Source organism: Barbus barbus, assembly GCF_936440315.1.
Source record: "Barbus barbus genome assembly, chromosome: 19".
NCBI lineage: Eukaryota > Metazoa > Chordata > Actinopteri > Cypriniformes > Cyprinidae > Barbus > Barbus barbus.
In genome coordinates, this window is record NC_136747.1 from 25138909 (window position 1) to 25160329 (window position 21421).

The following is a 21421-nucleotide window of genomic DNA, read 5'->3' on the forward strand; positions in this document are numbered from 1 at the left end:
GCAGTTCATTTTGCATTGCACTTTTTACAATGCATATTGTTCTGAAACATTTTTTGTCATATATTAAGTCTAGTTTCTCATTTCACAGCCAAAGCAGAGTCATCAGAACCACAGACTTCATCGAGAATAGGACCTTTAGGCAGTTACTTGTCTGCTGACGTTTCACTGGGAAAAGCTCTATTGAAAGTGGATTAGAGTAAGTCTCACGTCCTCCTTCTTAAGTGAAAGAAAAAAACGACTGCCTGATCTACTTTCTCAAGGTGACTGAGATTGCAAGAGTTGATAATATACTTAAAGGAATTAGGTTTACAATGTGATTTCACAACCGAACTGAAAGCCTCTGATTCAAGAGACTTGTTTAGTAAATTACCATGATTACACCTTCGCCTGGGCTGACATTTCATAGCAATATAGCTTCAAGCTTCTTGGTTTCTTCCTATTATAAATGTATTCTGCTGTTAAAATGATCAAAAGCACAGTTTTGTGACCTAATTTGCATTTCAAACAATCAATTTCTTTTCCAATAATATTTCTTTCTCTCGTAAATTCATTGTTAAAAAAGTAACAGTTCAAAGATCAACATTGTTTCAAATTATATTATTATTTCAAATGCCCTACAATTATAAAGCACACAACCTAACAGACACACACAGCACACATTAAAATATAGTTTAATGCAGAACACTATGTTTATTAGAAAGGTATTCAAATAACCACTGCAATATTTAAGAGGAACTGTCTTGTGTGTAAAAGTCCTACAAAAAGATGTAAATACAGACATTTCATCTTTTAGCATAACATGTCATTTTGAGGGCTTTAGGAGGTTTGATAGAAATTAATTAAAATACATCTGCATTCCAGCATCATTCTATCGTCATTTCTAATAAATAAAAATATTCATCCAAACTTTCGTCTAATGATAAGGATTTTTACTGGACAAAAATATGTAATACTGTATTTTAAATTCTTAAATGATTATTGTCAAGTCAAATCAAAGTATCGTTGTCATGAGATTGTCAGGTTATGATAACATTAATGCAATCCTTTCTTAGTTGCAACTTACATTTTTACAATTAAACATTGCATATTATATATTCTAATGAAATCCAGTCTTCCAGAAATCCCACACATACAGGTGGACCTTGTGTGCTTGTTTGTTTGTGTGTGTGAGATTCTTTGTTGCTCAGAAATCGATCATTTCTCATCCTCTCTTTCTCATTCTCCTTCTCTGTCTCAATCTCATCTTCTTTCAGGGTCCAACTCAGTTCCAAATCTTCAAGAAGCTGTCCCATGAGCCAGTGCAAACACACATGCCATCTGGTGGCACTCCAGTGCAGCTCACCCTGTTGTCATGGCCAGACAACACACCTACAGGAGAGGAAGGAAGGGAGTGAGTGAGAATATTATTTTGAAGTTTAGTTATAGTTCCTTTTTGTGTCTTGCTTCCCTTTCCCTCATGTCTCCTTGCTATTGGTTCCTCTGTTCAATGTGTCATGTTCTGATTGGTTGTCCTAGTCATGTGTCTTGTTTCTCATAGGTTTGTTCATGTCATGTGACTCTCGTTGTTTGTTATAAGTAGCCTTGTCTTTGCCTTTAGTTCTTGTCATGTATTAATGTTGTAACCTGCTGTCGGTGAGTCTAGTCAGTTCAAGTCTTCGTGTGGATTTTGGATTTCACGTTTGTCAATAAACTGCACTTGGGTTCATCACTAAGCTCGCCTTCAGTGGACTCATTACAGAGTTGTTGATTAGATGTTGAGATGTTGATGAATGGAAGCTCACAGAGTTTAAACAATTTGAAATAATCCAGTGAGTCCATTTATTTATTTTTTTATCCTCTGCAGTGAATGGGTGCCGTCAGAATGAGAGTCCAAACAGTTCATAAAAACGTCATCAAAAGTAATCCAGTCCATCAGTTAACATTTTGTGAAGTGTTTGTAAGAAACATTTATATTTAGTCATTTAGCAGATGCTTTTATCCAAAGCGACTTACAAATAAGGACAATGGAAGCAATCAAAATCAACAAAATAGTTATGCTATAATGCTATAACTGCTATAAGTGCTATAACAAGTCTCAGTTTGCTTAAACAAAGAGAAAATAGAAACAAGTTTGTTTTAAGAAACAAACCCATCATTAAGGCATTTTAACTTCAATTTTGCTTCTGACCAAAATATTCCATAATCTATCATAACTCTTCCAAAAAAAGTGAAAAAGTTAATCTCCTGTTGTCCTCTCACATCAAAATCCACACATATTTTGGCCTGTTAGAACTATTTTGGACTGGTTTTGCTTGCAAATGGTGCTTGATCTGTGCATATTTCTCTCCTGATTCAGACGAGAAGACTTTTAACTGGAGAAAGCAATAGTATGGCAAGAGGACTCATATTTTAGCAAATGTTAGAAGTTAAAATTACCTTATGATGGATTGTTTTTTAATAAACACACAGATTTTCACTTCACAAGATAATAACTGGTTGAGTGGAGTGGTGTGGATTACTTGCGGATGACTGATGTTTTTAGCAGCTGTTTGGAATCTCATTCTGACGGCACCCATTCACTGCAGAGGATCCATTGATGAGCATAAAATACATAATGGTGATAAAAAATACATCTTGGATGGCCTGAGGTTGAGTACGTTTTCAGCAAATTTTCATTTTTGAATGAACTGTTCCTGTAAGTAAAAGACTTCCTTGACTAACACCCAACACAGTATCACACCCCTGCTAGAAAAGTGTTTTAATACTCAGAAATTGGCTACATAGAAAATTAGCTGCCAAGATGGCTGTTGAGTGATGGACTTCGTTCCTCCTTAATCGGCGTTAATAAATCCCTCCTTTCTTTCAACTTACCCACTTTCTCGCCCTTTAGCGAGTCCCAAATATTGCAGTTGAAGTCGTCGTAGCCAGCAAAGATGAGGCGGCCAGACAAGGATAGAGCCAGTGATGTTACGCCGCTGTTCAGGGCGGCATCCTGGTAACAGATCACTTCTTGATCTGCACGAAGATCATACATTTTGCATGCGCAGTCATCAGAGCCGGTGATAATTGCATTGCCACTAGGGAAGAACTGAAGAGAGAGGAAGTTTGGTGAATCCGTTTCCATTTATGTGCTTTGCTCCTAAATTAAATTGGAAAGACTCAAGTCTTGGAAATTGTTTGAAGGTTGGCTTCATTAATGAGAAAGCCAAAAAATAACTGTGATACCCTCTTCTGATTTCTCCCGGTACTGCATCAAACCTTTCATGTTTAACTCACTGAAATGGCGTTGATGTCACTCGTGTGACCCTGGAAGGTTTGCTTGCATTGGCCATCCCTGATGTCCCACAGCTTGGCCAGAGAGTCGCAAGCACCGGAAACAAAGGAGTTCATGTCCGAAGACAGAGACAGACACATGCAGTCGCCAACGTGGTTCAGGAAAACTGTCTTCTGCTTTCCAGTCTCCAAATCCCACAATGCACTGGAAGAAAAAAGAGAGGGAGATGAACAAAACTCTAACAAGTATGTGAGTGGTGCTTTCTCATTGGGTTCTATAGGTGGGTGCATGTCCCTAGATGTTGCTGGGGGCCCTTAATGTATGTTTATGGGATTTTTTAAAATTTTTGGTTTTATCCTGTACCAGGCTGCAATTCACTTACTATAAAGTAAAATCACAACTCTACTCAAGCTGCATAGCATTGTGAAAAAATGTTTTGGTGCTTGATAAATTTATAGCCTAATAGACTCTCTATGAGAATGGCACCATTTAACTAGCAATTTGGAGCTGAAGCTGTTTTTAATGGATATGTTAATCAATCGGTTGGCTAAATGAAAGTTGCAGTGCATTGTACTGCCTACTGCTTTTTAAAAATAGAAAGTGAAATAGCAGGCATTATCACATGCATGTTTTGGCAAATATAGCAAGCAAACTATATATTTAATGAGTAGTATGGTATATTGAGAACATAGTCGTATAACTATTTGTCATTGATTTTAGCTTTCAATTTCTAGCGGCTACAATTTTTGTGATTCAGTTCTGATAGAAGGCATAGTTCACCAAAAAAATGAAAATTCTGTCATTTATTCACCCTCATGTCATTTCAAAAAAGATTTTTCCTTGAAACAAAATTTTGTACAATATAGTTGCAATTACAATGAAGAAAAACCCCCACTTTAACAAGTCTTGAAAATGACTATAAAAGTGCTATATTCCTAGTGTTTTAAGATTGCACAATAGGTTTCTGCATGCAAAAGACTGAAATGTCCATTTCATTGAAATTTCTTTGGTTAAGCGCTGTGATTGTGTGTTGAACTCAAGAACTGAATCAGACTACTTCTGTCATGAATGTGACAAGTCAGTCAACTTGAGTCCTCACGTTAAGCTACTGTGTGACGTCAGAAGGCTTGGGATAACATTACATAGACGTGGGAAGTCGTGGCCTAATGGTTAGAGAGTCGGACTTGTAATCCAAAGGTTGTGGGTTCGAGTCCCCGGCCGGCAGGGATTGTAGGTGGGGGGAGTGAATGTCCAGCGCTCTCTCCACCCTCAATACCACGACTGAGGTGCCCTTGAGCAAGGGACCGGACCCCCAACTGCTCCCCGGGCACTGCAGCATAAATGGCTGCCCACTGCTCCGGGTGTGTGTTCACAGTGTGTGTGTGTTCACTGCTGTGTGTGTGCACGTTGGATGGGTTAAATGCAGAGCACGAATTCCGAGTATGGGTCACCATACTTGGCTGAATAGCGTCATATGGATGACATTTATTGTACTTTCATGGTGCTTTTTTGTACCCGTAGTTTTATTATAAATTATATATGTAAATTGTGTTCAATAATACTCATTCATGAAATTTTATATTTGGGTGAACTATCCCTTTAAATGTAAAAGTTACATGCACAAACCATGTGGTATCACCAGAGGCGGTTAGAATCTCCGTGTCACTGAGGAAGCGTGCACAGGACAAGTAACCTTTGAAAAATAGATAACATAACCGACACTTACTTGCAAGTAACATACAAGAAAGTAAAGATTCTTGACTGACTTATGTACTTGTATACCTGTGTGAGCATCCAATTCTTTCACCGTCTTGATTACAGGTGTCTTCAAGTTGTAGACAGTGCACATGTTGTCGAGACCACCACTGGCCACAAGGTTTCCAGAAGGAGCATATGCACAGGTCATCACCCATGAGGACTTGAGGGGAACGGCATTGATCTAAAGAAAAAGGAAAATGTTATTACTTTTCCTTGAAGAAGATATTCTGATTTAAAGTTAAAGGTAGTGTCATTTGTGCATTATAAATGTATTCAATTCAAAGATGTTTAAAATAAATTCAAATATAGGATATTTAAAAATGGCAACATTTTTAAGATGAGAACAGAAGAGTAGGCAATTAACAGCTGTATAGTGCAAAATATGAATAGTTACCCAACTGACTTATAATATAGCTTAAATATAGTTTTAATATTTATATACGATTCCCATATTATTTGAGTCAGTCACACTTACCTTATTTCCAGAGTGAGAATCCCAGATGAGAAGTTTGCCGTCCTGTGATGCACTGACCATTAGCCTAAAGACACCAATGAAAGAAAGAGCAAAGAAAGGCTGGTAAGACAACAGGATAGACCATTTCAAATATTTCCCTCCTTATTGAATTTTTTAAGCTTTGAAATCTCACAAACATTCTGATTTAATTTACACAGAACTTTAGAGACAACTGCCGTGAGTGCATTTATTCCATATTTTGTTATGTTTGGTTTGTAAAAGCTGGGATAGCAGCCTTGAAAACATGTGTAGCTTTTTTTTGACTGTAACAAAACTTGCATTTTTGTAAACGCTTTTAATTTCTAATAGATTCCAAAAATATATAAATGCTTTTTAGAGCTATTTGTTTTTGCTGTCAATGCAGTTTCTTGAATACAGCGAGGCTTAAGTCTGTTTCAGGCCACTGACCCTGATAATTGATCTAACTAAGAATTAGCTAATTCAAGGTGACCACAAGGTGCAGATGACTTCCATGAGAGAGCTATTAACCTGCTTGAGCAGATCAAGTGACATCAAAGGGCAACAGGTAAACCATTATAATTCCCTCTCTATAATTTTTTTATTTCTTGAAATTACTTTTGGTTGCCAAATATTTCAGTGCAGTATAACCCAGCATACCTAACGATTTGATTTGACCCATACTGGTGTTCTCACCTGTTGTCTGTACTCCAGTGCATGGCATAGATTTTGGCCAGATGGCCTTTGAGGGTCTTCCTGGTCTTGAGTTGGACCCGAGGGGCTGGAGCAAGCCCAGAAGCGGCAGAGGCCATGTCTGTGTCACTTGCTGCTTTACGAGACGCCTAGTGGGGGAACAAATATGTTATATCAGCATTTTGTTAATGTCTATGAACAGCTGGAGATTAATGTGCATTTGCTCTTATAACGATGTTCTTCATCAAGAACTTTACAGCAGTCTCACCTCGATCTGTGTCTTCAGGGCTTCGGCCTCCTTTTTCATCTGCTCCATTTCACCCATGGCTGCTGTTGATCGGGGTTCTTACCAACACAAGCTGAAAGCAATCAGAAATTAAAAATCAAAATGAAATCAAAATAAAATATTCTGCTTGACAGTGAACTTCTATGTAATCAATAAAAATAAATAATATGACTAAGCCTTGGTTGTGACTATTACAGCCGGTGTTGCCAAGTCCATGGCTTTCCTGCAGAATTGTGCTACTGTTACACTGTTGCTGCGGGGTTTTATTTTTTCCAGTCTCCGACCCCCCAGAAATGTGGAATACCCTTAAATTTCAACAGCGAGAGAAAAAAAAAGTAAAATTGGACCATTTTTGGGTAGCAATTGAGGAGGTTTTGTTTCAGAGACCTGGCAACCCTGATTACAGCATCAGAAATGTGGAAGCGATTTAATAATATTGAAGACTTATGATTTGATGTAGTATTGACAAATATTGAACCTTGACTTTGATTTGATGCAAAACCTCTTACTGGACAACAGTCACACCTAAACTTTGTATGTAATATTTCAAAAAGCATGTTCCAACCTGCTAAGTAGACAATACTGAATACAGAATTGTATGCAAAAAAAATCAACTGTCAACAACAACATTTTATCATTTGAGTTCAGTCATGCCAGCTAGCAAATGCTAATAATACTGTGAATCTGTTATTTAAAATCCAAATTCTACATTTCAAATCCTAATATGAAAAAAAAACTAAAATTAAAAAACTGCACCAAACTACTAAATCAATCCTTCAGTCCTATTCCAGCTGTTCCTTTATATTAGAAAGTAAAATATGTGCAATTTATGAAACAAGACAAACTGTAAAATAAGACGTGAAACAGAAATCAAAAACCTTCCCCCTAAACATGGTAAAACTTGTTAATCTGTAATTGAATGTTTAATCAAATGCTTGAGATCTGTAATCTGCTTAAAGTAAAAGATTTCAAATATTTCGCAACTTGCTATAAGAACATTTGTTGCTAGTCTACCGCCCGCCATATGAATTTACCTCTCTGTGGGAGGCCAGAGGAGAAGACGAGGAATTATCAGCCTTGTCATGCGACAGAGATCCTTATGAACTTAACTGAGGGTTAAGTAGAGCCTACTGCTAGAAACTGAGATCTGCAAAAATGAGTCTTGCATTGTGCTGTCGATGGTCAAGTTCTATGTTATAATAATAGTTAGACGATTACTCTGTGTGTTTAGCTGTTGTTTTATTGATGTTGAGGAGGGCTAGAAGAAAGGACTAAGCCCCTGCAGGAGCTGTCGGGGGTGGCTTATCAAATCTCCTGTCATCCGATTACCAACTGCTCTACTGCGGGATCAGGGACCTGGGGTGAGGAGATCAAAGACAAAACACAAGGAAAATTGGAAGTCTTGGGGATGCCAGCTGTGATCTTCCATATGTGTGTGATGGATTGTAAACGGTACAAGATAAAATGAAACCTGATGAATCTCAAAACTTTAAAATCTGTTTGATTACTTGCTTAAAATAGCTTTAGCATTAGGTTAATCCTGCTAAGAGCCAAATGTGCAAACTTTGCAAGCTCCAACATTATGATCTATTCAGAAGCATTAAACACAGTAATTTTTTTCTCTCTCGAAGTTTGGAGATTATTGGAGTACAAGAAAATATCTAGGTCTTTCTACCAGTGTTATTTCAGTATCATTTAGATACTGTTTTTGTTAATATTTTAAATTAGATTTTTTTTAAATATATGTTCTACTTTTGTTAATTCCATTCATTTTGCATATCAAGTTAATGAAGTAAAAATGAAAAATTTTGCCTTGTTTCCTAGCTGAAATAAAATAAAATACTTGTTTTTTTGTTATTTCAAGTAACGAAAATGTTTTTAGTTAAATATTATAACCCTGTTTCCTATTTCAAAATTTCATGTTAAATTTAATTTAATGCATTACTTGCAGTTTCTTTGAGATCATTTGTAAAATCAGTTTGAGTACGAATTGTTTCTACAGTTTTCCAGTGTACAGAAATGCATTACTATAACAACAACCACAAATTCCTCTTGAAATTGCTTGATGCGTTTTTTGATGGTCGAAATACCAACATTAACATCACAATGTCATTTTAAGCAATATTGAAGTTGCAGATTAACCTTCTGTGATACTGTGTTCCAGGAACTGTTTCCAGGAAATCAAAAAAGTGCACACTAAATTTAAAAAAACGGTTTTAAGGATATAACGTATCGTAATGCACAAGGTTTGCATTGGTTCGCTGTTTGCAGTGCATTACATAACTGCATGATTTTTCTTATGCAAACTAATCAATGACCAATCTAACAACAAACTCACCTTTATACCCAAAAAATGCTTATTTTCGTCTCTTTCTCTGTACCAATCTCTATTTTGCTTAGCCCACAAGACAGCTCTTAAATCGTCTCTCTCTCTCTCTCTGTGCCTTCCACAGGTTCCCCCAACAGACTGGATGCAACTTACCTGTGGAAAAACTCTCTCTTTCTCTTCCCCGTCTGCGAGAGAAGAACAGATGAGGATTGGAGGGGGATGAAGGAGATCAGGGATGAAAGGATAAGCCCAAAGATGGGCACAGAAAGGGTGAGGCAGAGAGAAAGAGAGAGGGAAAGGGGAGGGCAAGGAACAGGTAAACCGTTTGGAATGGAAAATCAGGTTGGGGTCGAAAGACAAGGCAAGAGTGAGCGCAGAAAGCAGAGGACAGGGGAAGTGATGGACAGGGTGTGGCGTGAACAAAAATTTAGTCGATTCCTGAAGTACATCTTATCATGAAGTTCTAAGCATTGGTTCTAACAACCATTTTGGAGTAATATGGGCATTTAAAGCATTTTACATTTGTTTTATCACATCTGAGTGATGTTAACACTTGCCATTGTTTGTTTTGGTGAATGCTTGATGGGTGGGGGCCAGTTCTTTGGCTTTGGGGTTGAGGGGTTTGAATTGGTTTGCCAGAGCTAATGAGTTGAGCTCGTCTAATCAGGTCCTAAGTGGATATCCGGGGAATCGGCAATCCCTTTAACGAATTAAAGCAGGTGAATCCGTGGAGCAGACGCCCACAGGGTGACACAAAGAGCAACGGTGGAAGGAAAGTGAGGAAACTGATGAAAGTTATGACGATAAGGCAGATTTTCTCATGTTGGTATTATATTATATCTTCTTCCAATCTTAGTTCAATCCTGGTTCAATAGCATTCAGAAGCACCAATTAACCTGTATCATACAGGAAATGAGAATAAAATATAATTTTAGTCATGGAAACTGTGCCAAATGAACCTTGTAGAAGTATAGCACTGACGACTTCAGTGAGTTTTAAACCTATAGTATACTGAATTCCAGTTTGCAACAACAGAAATTAACAATCAAACCCTATCCTGGACCCTTTTCTAAAGAGCTAACGGATCTAATTTACAAGTTAACATGCCAAGAAAGGTTTATCTTCTCAATCTGTTTTGTAGGTAACTGCCAGTCTATGGCACCGGGGCCATTTTCCCTTAAAGGAACACTCCACTTTTTTAAAAAATAGGCTCACTTTACAACTCCCCTAGAGTTAAACAGTTGAGTTTTACCGTTTTTGAATCCATTCAGCCGATCTCCCGAGTCTCGCGGTAGCACTTTTAGCTTAGTTTAGCATAGATCATTGAATCGGATTAGACCATTAGCATCTCGCTCAAAAACGACCAAAGAGTTTCGACAACTTTCCTATTTAAAGCTTGACTCTTCTGTAGTTACATCGTGTACTAAGACCGACGGAAAATGAAAAGTTGTGATTTTCTAGGCCGATATGGCTAGGAACTATACTCTCATTCCGGCGTAATAATCCAGGAACTTTGCTGCGGTACCATGGGTGCAGCAACCGCAATGATATAACGCAGCGCCTGAAAGTAGTCCCCAGCTATAACTAGTTACCGAGTGTTCCTTTAAAATCCTCCTAACAGGTTGATGCGAGTTCATTTGAGGCAATGTTAAATCATACCATATATATGACAAAGAAAAAAAAACAGTGTTGTGTGTATTATTTTTTATAGTGTGGGAATAACTAGTAGGATTTGCACTTAGGGTTTGAGATTTCAACAATTAAACCATGGCAACATAAGTCATCCGGCAACGTCCCGTTTATATCTGAGGGATGGATTTTTATTAAAACAGATTTAAATGTTAAAAAATTCCAGGTAAAAAACTGTGAAAATGCTACAGTAAAAACCTGTTAAATGGTTAACGGTAAATTCCTGTAAAATTTACAGGGAAAAACTGACACCCCCAGAATTTCCTGTTGCATTTCAAATTTTGTTTGAATTTTATGTTTTTTCTTTTAAATAACTGTTTCTTCTTAGTTTTTTCTTATCGGTTATGTTTATTAGGGTTGTATGTTACATCTAATGTTGTTAAATTAATGTTTATTGCATATTTCAGTTTAATGAGTCTCACCATGATGGTGTTTAGTGCTTGTGTGAATGACACTGTGCACCTTCTGTATATTCTATTATTTAAAGGCCGCTTGTGATGGGCTTTGGTTCATCATGTGACTTTCTCATCACCACCTGCATTTGGTGGTTATCAGTGTATTTCAAAGGTACAAAACAGATTTCAGTTCTTCAGTAGGTTGGTATATTAACATTATATCAGTTAATGAAATTCCGGTTTTTAACTGTAAATTTAAGTTAAAACCTAAAATGTTGTTAGCATATTTTTTACGGTAGCATTACGGCTACCACAGCTGCCATTTGTTTACCGTAAATTTTACAGATTTTTTTTTTTACGGTGAAGGTTACATTAAAACTCTCTTGGAAATGTTTTACCAGGTTTTCATTTTTTTTTTTTTTTCAAATTACTTTAATGTATAGGTTTTATTATTAAACCTTGTTCCAAATTTTAAATCTTTGGTATGAAAATCCATTTTTACAATATGATTTTTTTTTTTTTTTAAGTCTAAGTATATTTTTTGCATAGATCTATGGTTATGATTATAACATGTTATGAGTAAAAATGTGTGAAAATATTAGTTAATTCTGTGTATTTAGCATGCTAAATGCTAGCTAAAATTAGCTTCAGTAAGTAAGCTATTTTACTCCAAAAATATTTAAAATATCATTTCCACCACTGGATTTTATCAAGCACAATATGTGGAAATTATATTGATTCATAAATAGATGTATACAATAAACAGTGAGGGTGTGAAAAGTGTCTTAAGAGTTTATTTTCCACAAGAATGTAGGTGAAGACACACCCATAAATAAAATGATGTAAACTGAATGGCCTTGTAACTGTAACTGCAGTTTGATTGAGGTCACTTGTGAAAGATTTACCAGCTTTAATTAGTGACCTTCCTGTGCTAATTAGCTGACAGGTATGACCTCATGACGCTCCTGGAAACTGTGTCAGTCAGGGATTGCTGGTGAATAACACAAATGCACCTCGGGGAGCTGCTTTATCTCTTCAGAATAGCGCTGGTTAGTAATGCAGTGCACTTTTTTTTTTGATTTACAGTACATTTATTACAGTTCACGTAGCGGAACCTGACATTATAATGAAGCATTTTCGTGAAACACCCCCTCTGGGATTTAAGCTGCCAACCTTTTAAATTACTGGATCTTTAACCGCTAGGTCACACCACCCACAAAAGGTCTCCTGTGACTGTTCCATTGTAGGCTGCATCAATAATAAAGATGAGTCAGAAAACAGGAAGTAGGTGGAGAACACAGAAAACAATCTTCAACTTAATAACACTGCAGTATTTCTTGTCAATGAAATGTGCTGTGAATTAACCATTGCTGCTTAACTTATCTGCATAATTACCATCACTCTAGGAAACTTATGACACAGCAACATGCACAGACAAAAAACTAAAGAAATGTGATATTGTTATACCTATACAATTGCATTACATGATATGTACCAGAAGGTAACTCATAGCTTTTGTGATCGACCAGATAATAAAGTATATATTTTTTATTCCCTGCTTGAGGGACTGGTATTCACAAGCTGTTAGCATGGATGTAATGGGCAGAGAGACCTCTGCTGGAGAACGGAGGAACCTTCAGACATTGACATGACAGCATTTGTTTTCATAGTCATTTTGTTCACTTTGTCATTAATATACGTTCTGTAGGCCTACAGCATTTTGTCCTGAACTTCTATAAATATAGTGGATTGAGTGTTTTCTGTGGCTGTGGAGGAATCTTTGTCACAAGAAAATGTTTTTGAATGATTTTTCTCCAAGCCAGGACTCTCCAAGCAATGTTTTACATAAACATATAAGTTATGACTAGTAATGCATTCTGTATCATTTTAATAATAATAATTAAAATTGTGGTGAAACAGTGATGATATGCCAGGCCAGTAGTTGGTGATGTCACTTTGTAAAGAAATACTATGCACTTGTGCACATATCTATATAGACTTTTTTTTAATTGAATGCTTGAAAAAAAAACTAACAATTGTCATCATTGTCAAATCATAACAATACAACAACAGTCCAGAGTCATTCAGTCTTCCAGTCCAGAGGAAGTGCCAAGTCCTTTAGCAAAGCCATTGTTCTTATTGCTTTTAAGTTCATAGAGAACTCAATAGATTCCAAATACATTTCTCAACTGCTCTGTGTACCCATAAATACACATGAACTAGACGAAATGACTAGCAACATGGGCACTATCTTCTCTAATACATTAGAAGCTGTTGCCCCCCTCAAATTGAAAACGGTTAGAGAAAAACGTACTGTGCCATGGTACAACATTTATACCCATTCTCTCAAGAGAGAAACTCGTAATCTTGAGCGCAAATGGAGAAAAACTTGAAAGTTTTTAGAATTGCATGGAAAAACAGTATGTCCAGCTATAGACAGGCTCTAAAAGCTGCCAGGGCACAGCATATCCGCAAACACATAGATAATAACCAAAACAATACAAGGTTTTTATTTAGCACAGTGGCTAGATTAACAAATAAACACACGCCACCCGATCTAAATATTCCCTCACAGTTTAATAGTAATTAAACAGTTTAATAGTAATTAAACTGTTATTAAGCCTCTTATTAAGAAACCACAACTAGATTCTAATGAACTGGCAAATTACAGACCCATTTCAAATCTTCTGTTTATGTCTAAAATTTTAGAAAAATTTGTGTCTGCTCAATTGTGTTCCTACTTGCAAATAAAATTATCTCTATGAAGAATTTCAGTCAGGTTTCAGGCCTCACCATAGCACAGAAACTGCACTTGTTAAAATTACAAATGACTTGCTTCTTGCTTCAGACCAAGACAGCATCTCATTGCTAGTATTACTTGATCTTAGTGCTGCGTTCGACACTATAGACCATGATATACTCATAGATCGATTACAAAACTATACTGGTATTCAAGGGCAGGCTTTAAGATGGTTTAGATCCTATCTGTCCGATCGCTACCACTTTGTTCATTTAAATGGGGAGTCATTTCAATTATTACCAGTAAAGTATGGAGTACCACAAGGATCTGTCCTAGGTCCTCTGCTATTTTCAATATACATGTTGCCTCTTGGTAATATTATTAGAAAATACGGGATTAGTTTTCATTGTTATGCTGATGATCCTCAAATATATATCTCAACAAGACCAGATGAAACTTCTAAACTAAGCTAATAGATTGTGTTAAAAATGTAAAAGATTGGATGACCAATAATTTCCTCCTATTAAATTCAGATAAGACAGAGATATTACTTATTGGACCAAAAAACAGTACATAAAATCTCTTGGATTACAATTTACAACTAGACGGATACACTTACGTCCTCTAAAGCCAAAAATCTGGGTGTTATATTAGACAGCTTTTTCCCATGTTACAAAAACAGCATTCTTCCATCTTAGAAACATTGCCATGCTTCGAAACATGCTACCTGTTTCTGATGCAGAAAAGCTAGTTCATGCATTCATGACCTCTAGACTGGACTATTGTAGCTGGTTGTCCTGCATCTTCAATAAACAAGCTACAGATAGTCCAAAATGCAGCGGCTAGAGTTCTTACCAGGTCAAGAAAATATGATCATATTACCCCAATTTTACAGTCTCTGCACTGGCTACCTATTAAGTTCCGTATCATTTACAAAATATTATTACTTGCCTATAAGGCCCTAAATGGTTTAGCTCCTGCGTACCTAACTTGTCTTCTACCACGCTACAATCCAACCCGCTCCCTAAGGTCGCAAAACTCTGGACTTTTGGTAGTACCTAGGATAGCAAAGTCCACTAAAGGAGGTAGAGCTTTTTCACATTTGGCTCCCAAACTCTGGAATAGCCTTCCTGATAATGTTCGGTGTTCAGACACACTCTCTCTGTTTAAATCTAGATTAAAGACACATCTCTTTAGCCAAGCATTCACATAATGCATCTTATAATCTTGTACTGCAGTTATATCTGATCAAATGTACATTATTATTATTCTTTAGCTTGGGTTGAACAAATCATTTTTACTTAGATGGAACAGCAGCTACGCTAATTATGTCTCTATTTGTTTCTCTGTTTCTGTCACGGGATTAACATCCAATGGTAACTAGGAATTACAGAAGCTTCAGTCTGGATCCAACCCTTAAATGATCTGAGATGACCGAACACCTGAGAAAAGATGATGCCAACCCCTGAGAGGACCTCAGAGGATGCCAACGCTCAGACAACATACAGAATTACCAAATTTTGCCATAAGTTAAATATATTAAGGTTCTGCAATATATAAATATATTGTGGAAACTTAATTTCCTGTAGAGCTGCTTTTCAACGATTTGTATCATTAAAAGCGCTATACAAATAAACTTGAACTGAACTGAAACTTGAACATTTCCACACATATCTAGACTACATGTAATATGTATGCGCAAGACGTCACAAAAACGTCATATACTGCATACAGAAGATATTTTGAAGAATGTTGGTAACCAAACAGTTGGTGGTAGGCACTGACTTTCATTGTATTGTTTTCCACACTAGGGAAGTCAATGGCTGTTGTCAACTGTTTGGTTACCAACATTCTTCAAAATATCTTCTTTTGTTCAACAGAAGAAAGAAACTTATACAGGTTTGGCTCAGCTCAAGATGATGACAGAAAATACAATTTTGGGTGAACCATCCCTTTTCAAAATTTTCAAACCCTTTTAACTGTAATGCAGTAATTACTCAACATGTGTTTATACTTATACATTTAAAAGATATATATTCCTGCAAATATGAAATTATTACATTTAGGATTCACAATTGATATAGCACTGCAGGTATATGGTACAAATAAATAATACTGACATTGATTGAAAGTTTCAAGATTTTAACACATTTTAGCGTTACCTTCAGAGATTCCAAATGAATAATGGAAAGCTGATAAAAAGTGAAGGAAAACATCAACAAGTGCCCAACATACATGAAACTTCTTCAGTAGTGTTTAAAAAGCAACCTAAAATGCATCTGATGAAGTTGGTTCATGAGTGTGCAGAGTATGCAGAACTGCACAAATATTTGCAAAACATATAGTATATCATTTCCATAACTTCCATGTGTTATTTTAGAGTTTTAAAGACTTTATTGTTGAAAAGTTGAAAAGTAAAATAAGATTATTGAATAAACTGGTGTGTCCAAACTTGGACACTTATTGTCACATTTAATGCTATAGTGAACATTTGATCGTAGGTTTATTATTGAAAGTCAGTTTCCTTATAGACATCAGAGGCCCAGAAAAATAAGGTACCTTAAGGTACAATAAATAAAACTGCAAACTCAGCGTAACAACCCAAATGGTTTTGGCCACTAAATATTGTCATTAAAAATATATCAATCAATAACCTTTAAAACATGTAAAAATGAAACTGAATGTAAGCTGGTGTGTGGTTTTATTGCAAAACAGCAGCTATAGCAAAAATATTGTTTAGGGAAATATTGTTTTGGCGCAGCTGACACAGAACAGCGTACGCTGTTTGAGTCCAGGAGATATTCTCCAAAATGGAGCTAGGGTAACGTGGAGGAGACTAATTGTTGAATAAAGTCGTTATTTTTGTTTTCTTTGCATACAGAAAGTATTCTTGTAGCGTCGTTAAGTTACGATTGAACCACTGATGGCAGATGGACTATTTTGGCGATGTCTTTCATACTTTTCTGGGCCCTGACAATGTTGTCTGGCAGTCAAACAGTCACAAGCCTCCCGGTTTTCATCCAAAATATCTTAAGGACAGTCGTGGCCTAATATAGAGAGTTGGACTTGTAATCCAAAGGTTGTGGGTTCGAGTCTCAGGTCCGGCAGGGATTGTAGGTGGGGGGAGTGAATAACCAACACTCTCTTCACCCTCAATACCACGACTGAGGTGAGACCCTTGAGCAAGGCACCGAACCCCCAACTGCTCCCTGGGCGCCGCAGCATTGGCTGCCCACTGCTCCGGGTGTATGTTCACTACTTTAGTGGGTTAAATGCAGAGCACAAATTCCGAGTCTGGGTCACCATACTTGGCCACACACCACTTCCCTTTCTCTTTCCTCTTAAATTGTGTTCCGAAGATGAACAAAGTTTTCCAGGTTTAGAACGACAGTGATGACAAAAATGACAAATTTTAATTTTGGGGTGGAGTAACCCTTTAAGAGGTTTAATTACGTGTGTACAAAACCCCTAAATGAAAAGAAACAAGTATTTATGTAATTGAAGGGATAGTTCATGCAAAAATGTACATTCTGTCATGATTTACTCACCCTCACATAGTTGCAAACATGTTTGGTTTTCTTCTGAGCATAAAAAAAGATATTTTGAAGAATGTTAGTAACCAAACAGCTGACGGCGTCCATCGACTTCCATATGGAAAAAAAATACTAGAATAAAAGTTACCATCGACTATTGCATTACTGCCATTCTTCAAAATATCTTCTTTTATTTTTTTAATCCATATAGGTTTCAAACAACATGAGAGTAAACGATGACAAAACTTTCATTGTTGGGTGCACTATCCCTTTAACCTTTTAATTATTGAAATAATACCTTTATCCCTACGGTATTCCAATGTAATATCATAGAAAAACATGGTAGTACCATGGTACTTTTTGGTTGGTGGCATTTCCAGTGAATGGACAAAAAGTTGCAGACGCCGTCTATTGTCTATCCAAATACCTAATAAAAATTAGGTCCACGGTGCAACGGACAATGTTTACTTCCAACGCAAACACACGGAGAATGAGCGCAGAGTGACGCGGTGAAGCACGTCCGCAGCTCTCCATCCCCGTTCAGCCCGCAGCAGGAAGTGAATACACCGAGAAACAGACGCTGGTGCCGCCCGCTGAAGGAAAAAAAAAAAGAGTTAAAAAATAACTATGGCGAGCGACTGAACATGCCATTTATCCTCTGCGCAATCAAAAAGAGCATAAACCCCCATCTTTGATCATTATGCACGTCTGTAAGTCGGGTAAGTTGTTGCAGCTTGAAGGTGTTGTTTAATTGCACACAATGGCCACATTCATTGAATCAGAGCTCGCGAGCCTCCGGATCTTTGTGTCGCTAGGCAGCTAGCCGATTAGCACTGACCTTACTGCTAAGCAGAAACCATTTCACACTATATGCCGGGCGTGTGTCGATTCAGACTAATTTATCTCGGTATTATTTATCCACACGACATCAAAATGGCTTATTTTGTTTGCTAGACTGTTTTGTTTTGCTCTCGTTTTCCGCGCTAGTGTCGTGAGGGAGGCTAGCGCGTTAGCTGTGGGGAGGGGGGAGGGGGGAGGGGGGGGGGGGGGGCTGTCAGACAGACCGACACATTTAAATAATCGATGCGATCGCGTACGAGACCAGGATTTTTTTCGGTCATTCGAACCCTCACTCGAGGTAGACAAAAAATGAGCGCAAATATTCCGTCCAAAGCATTTGGCGCTTCGAAAATGGTCGTTTTTTCTCCCCTCACACTCGATCTGGCTGCTATAGCCCACCAGCTAATATTTGCACAGCGACTCGCATCCTGTGAAAAACATACGGGTCGGGATGTACATTTTGGGATCCCTCACAACGACGTAAACAAGTATTTGACTAGAGAAATTAACATATATCAAGCCCAACTGGATGCACGATATTTTTGTCTTTGTTCAGGACATTCTGCATCTAATTTGGTGAGTCTGGGGAGGGAAAATGACACGGAATGTCGGGTGTCTGCATCTGCTTTTGTCCGGATAAAAAGCGGGTGTGGGAGCGTCAGGCCAAGGTCATAGCGCGGCGTTAATCGCTTACATTTGATATAAAAACATGCTTTTTTTCCAATTGTTGAAAATTAATGTTATTATTAGGGATCCACAGACGTGTTGGGCCCACCCGTTTGTTTCTTTGTGAGCTGCGCCACTGGGAAATAACAAAATATAATGCATAACAGCATATTTCAGATATATTTTAGATTTAGGAAAAAAAAAAAAAAATAGTCAAGTTGCTAGAAATGATTATTTGTGTTTTTAGGAGCCCATGTGTTTTATCACTATTTACTAGTTTTTAAGAGACCTAAATGGCTATAGGCTTCCTAAGGTTATCAGGGATTTTAAAATTGTGTCTGGAAAAATAATAGGAGTTAATAAAATCTTACATATCAAGGAAATTGCTGTAGTGAATATATGTGTTTTCTGGTTGGAAAATAATACAATCAACATGTTTCTACTTCATAACATGATGTAATAATGTTTTGGGAGCTCATTTTACATATTCAGATTAAAGGGAAAATAAAAGCCAAGTTATAAGTGTTTTTATATGCTTAGGTGTTTTACCTTTCATGCAGCCTCTATGTTTTAGTCTTTACGCTCTCTTATTAAAACTAAAGATACTTTCTACAGATCGCATGGTCATCAGTGAATAGCGCTTTCCAGGTCCAAAAAAAATTCTATAGTAAATTAATTTTCAAGTTACGTTCCGCTCATTTGGGTATTTATTTTGTGTAGAGTACAATTTCTTGGACGTCATTGTGATGTTTGATTTGTAAAGCTGTTGTTTTTCTTTTTTTTAACACAAAATTGTCTGAATGATTAATTTTTTAAATTGTATAATCCTTATTGCAAATGACTGGAAATATTATAGAAAGGTCTTTGTTAAAAATACTGGGTCATGCATTGTAAAGCATGACTTAGATTTAAACACAATACATTTATTTCACTAACAAAAAACAAACATACATTACCATGTTTTGTGATGTGTTATGTGATAATTCAGTTGTTACACGTCCAAGTATGTATATCTGACGTGTTAAATCATCAAGTACCATGATATGACCATCTGATACCATCACTATAGCATGTTTTTTATATATATTCTTTCACTGCAACATTTTCTAGTACTGCTTGTTCCAACCATCAAATGAGCAAACATGGTGGAAGTAGTCTATTTGTATATTATTGCATTCATTTTATTCTGTAAATCTGGACCCATCTGGCATTTTGCAGTATGGATCTTGACAGCGTTGATGAGCTAAAGCATCCAGATGGTCTTGAGTCAGAGACCACTGGTCAGGTTATATACCCTAAGGGTATGCGGTCTTAACTCAGATCACAGATGCTGTGAGACTAGATTCATTCCACATACAGCAGACTGTGCTATGCATGAGTGATGATCACATCATAAACACTTCACATAATCTGTATTGCAACTTGTAGCACAGATACTTGCAAATATAAGAAACAGTGAAACTACAGTATCTTTGTAAATTTTGAAACTAAGACTTTAAGCATTATTTATTCATTGTTCACTTGATATATTAAATAAATAATTACAGTAAAATATGCCTTGGTACCAGACTTACCTGATTATCATGAATGGATTTAATTACTGTTATAATTAGTAGCTTGAATGTGATTTATATGAAATATTAGTTTAAAATGACATGCGATACCTATGTAAGATGCATACAGGGATATCGCATTTTGTAAAGCAACTTGGTTGAGCGCCACTACAAATACAGGCTGATTCAGAGCTACGATGAAATTATATTTATATGACCCATGCAGAGTAATTTGATGCATTGTGTAAACTATTTTTCTTCAAACCTTGTTTCAGCTCTAAACAAGACTGTTCTTGCCTTACTGGCCTCTCTTTTACTGCCAAATCACTTCACATTGAAAGGTTTTGATATCCGTCACACATTGTCTGAACATTGGGTTATTGTTGAGGTGGCTCTATTGAAGTTATTGTACTGACAGCGAAATAATGCCATACAACAGGCTTGAGAGAGGCAGGACAATAATCCAGCTGAGCTTTCTAGTGTTTCAGTTTTCTGATGGCCATTGTGTGGTAAAAGAGCACTGTTTCTTTCATTCCAGTTGTGTGGTAAGATGAATTGTTCCCCAGTGGGCACTAATTGAAGTGAATTTGTGGTCATGCATTTTATTTAGTTCCCTTAAAGTAAACTCCACTTGAATAATGCTGTGCTTTACATATTATCATGGGTAGAAAATTTGTGGCACTTATTTTGTACTGTTGCCAAACACCCTGAACCTTTTTATTGAGCTCCCAGCTACAAAGATTTGGATCAGGCTGGTTCTGTATTTATATTGGACAAGTTGCCAAAGTAACCAAGTTTCACTTGCTTTAGTGATGCCCCTGGCAGTGAGTTAATTTGAGGAAGTGATTTTATATGCAGGACTGGCACTTAGTGACCCCTGAAAGCAACAGAAAATCAGAATCATGCACATGTTTTGAAGAGCACATCTGATTGATTTAACAATGGTTGAAAATGAAGACTAGTTTGAAGAGTAACTGTCAGTATTAAAATTGGGTTCATCGGTTCAGAAAAATATTAAATGTGGAAATGAAATAAAATCTTAGTCAGTCTTAATTTGGGATCTGATGTGCTGCCAAAACGTCATCACATATGTGGCTTTAAATGAAAAAGATTCCCTCATAAATCAACTACCATGCCATATAATTCATCAAAGAGTACATTGTCTGTTGTTATGAATCTCTACATGAATGTGGTATTGGAGTTTCTTATTTTGG

General features: G+C 36.8%; 1 protein-coding gene across 4 annotated transcripts; it reads right to left on the bottom strand.

Moving 5' to 3' along the window:
• Positions 1–483: 483 nt before the first annotated feature.
• LOC306884985 (guanine nucleotide-binding protein G(I)/G(S)/G(T) subunit beta-3-like) lies at positions 484–9349 on the bottom strand. 4 transcript variants are annotated; one of them, XM_079441277.1, is made up of 10 exons: positions 8945–8984; positions 7497–7818; positions 6445–6535; positions 6180–6325; positions 5487–5550; positions 5036–5192; positions 4880–4946; positions 3256–3457; positions 2851–3067; positions 505–1368 (listed from the first exon to the last, which is right to left on the bottom strand). In XM_079441277.1, the coding sequence occupies exons 3-10, from the start codon at positions 6499–6501 to the stop codon at positions 1262–1264; spliced, it is 1017 nt and encodes a 338-aa protein (XP_079297403.1). In that variant the 5' UTR covers positions 6502–6535; positions 7497–7818; positions 8945–8984; the 3' UTR covers positions 505–1261. The 4 variants fall into 4 exon arrangements, with proteins under 4 accessions (XP_079297400.1, XP_079297401.1, XP_079297403.1 ...); XM_079441276.1 differs by having other exon boundaries at positions 8801–8974; XM_079441274.1 differs by lacking the exon at positions 7497–7818 and having other exon boundaries at positions 484–1368; positions 8801–8984.
• Between the last annotated feature and the right edge of the window lie 12072 nt (positions 9350–21421).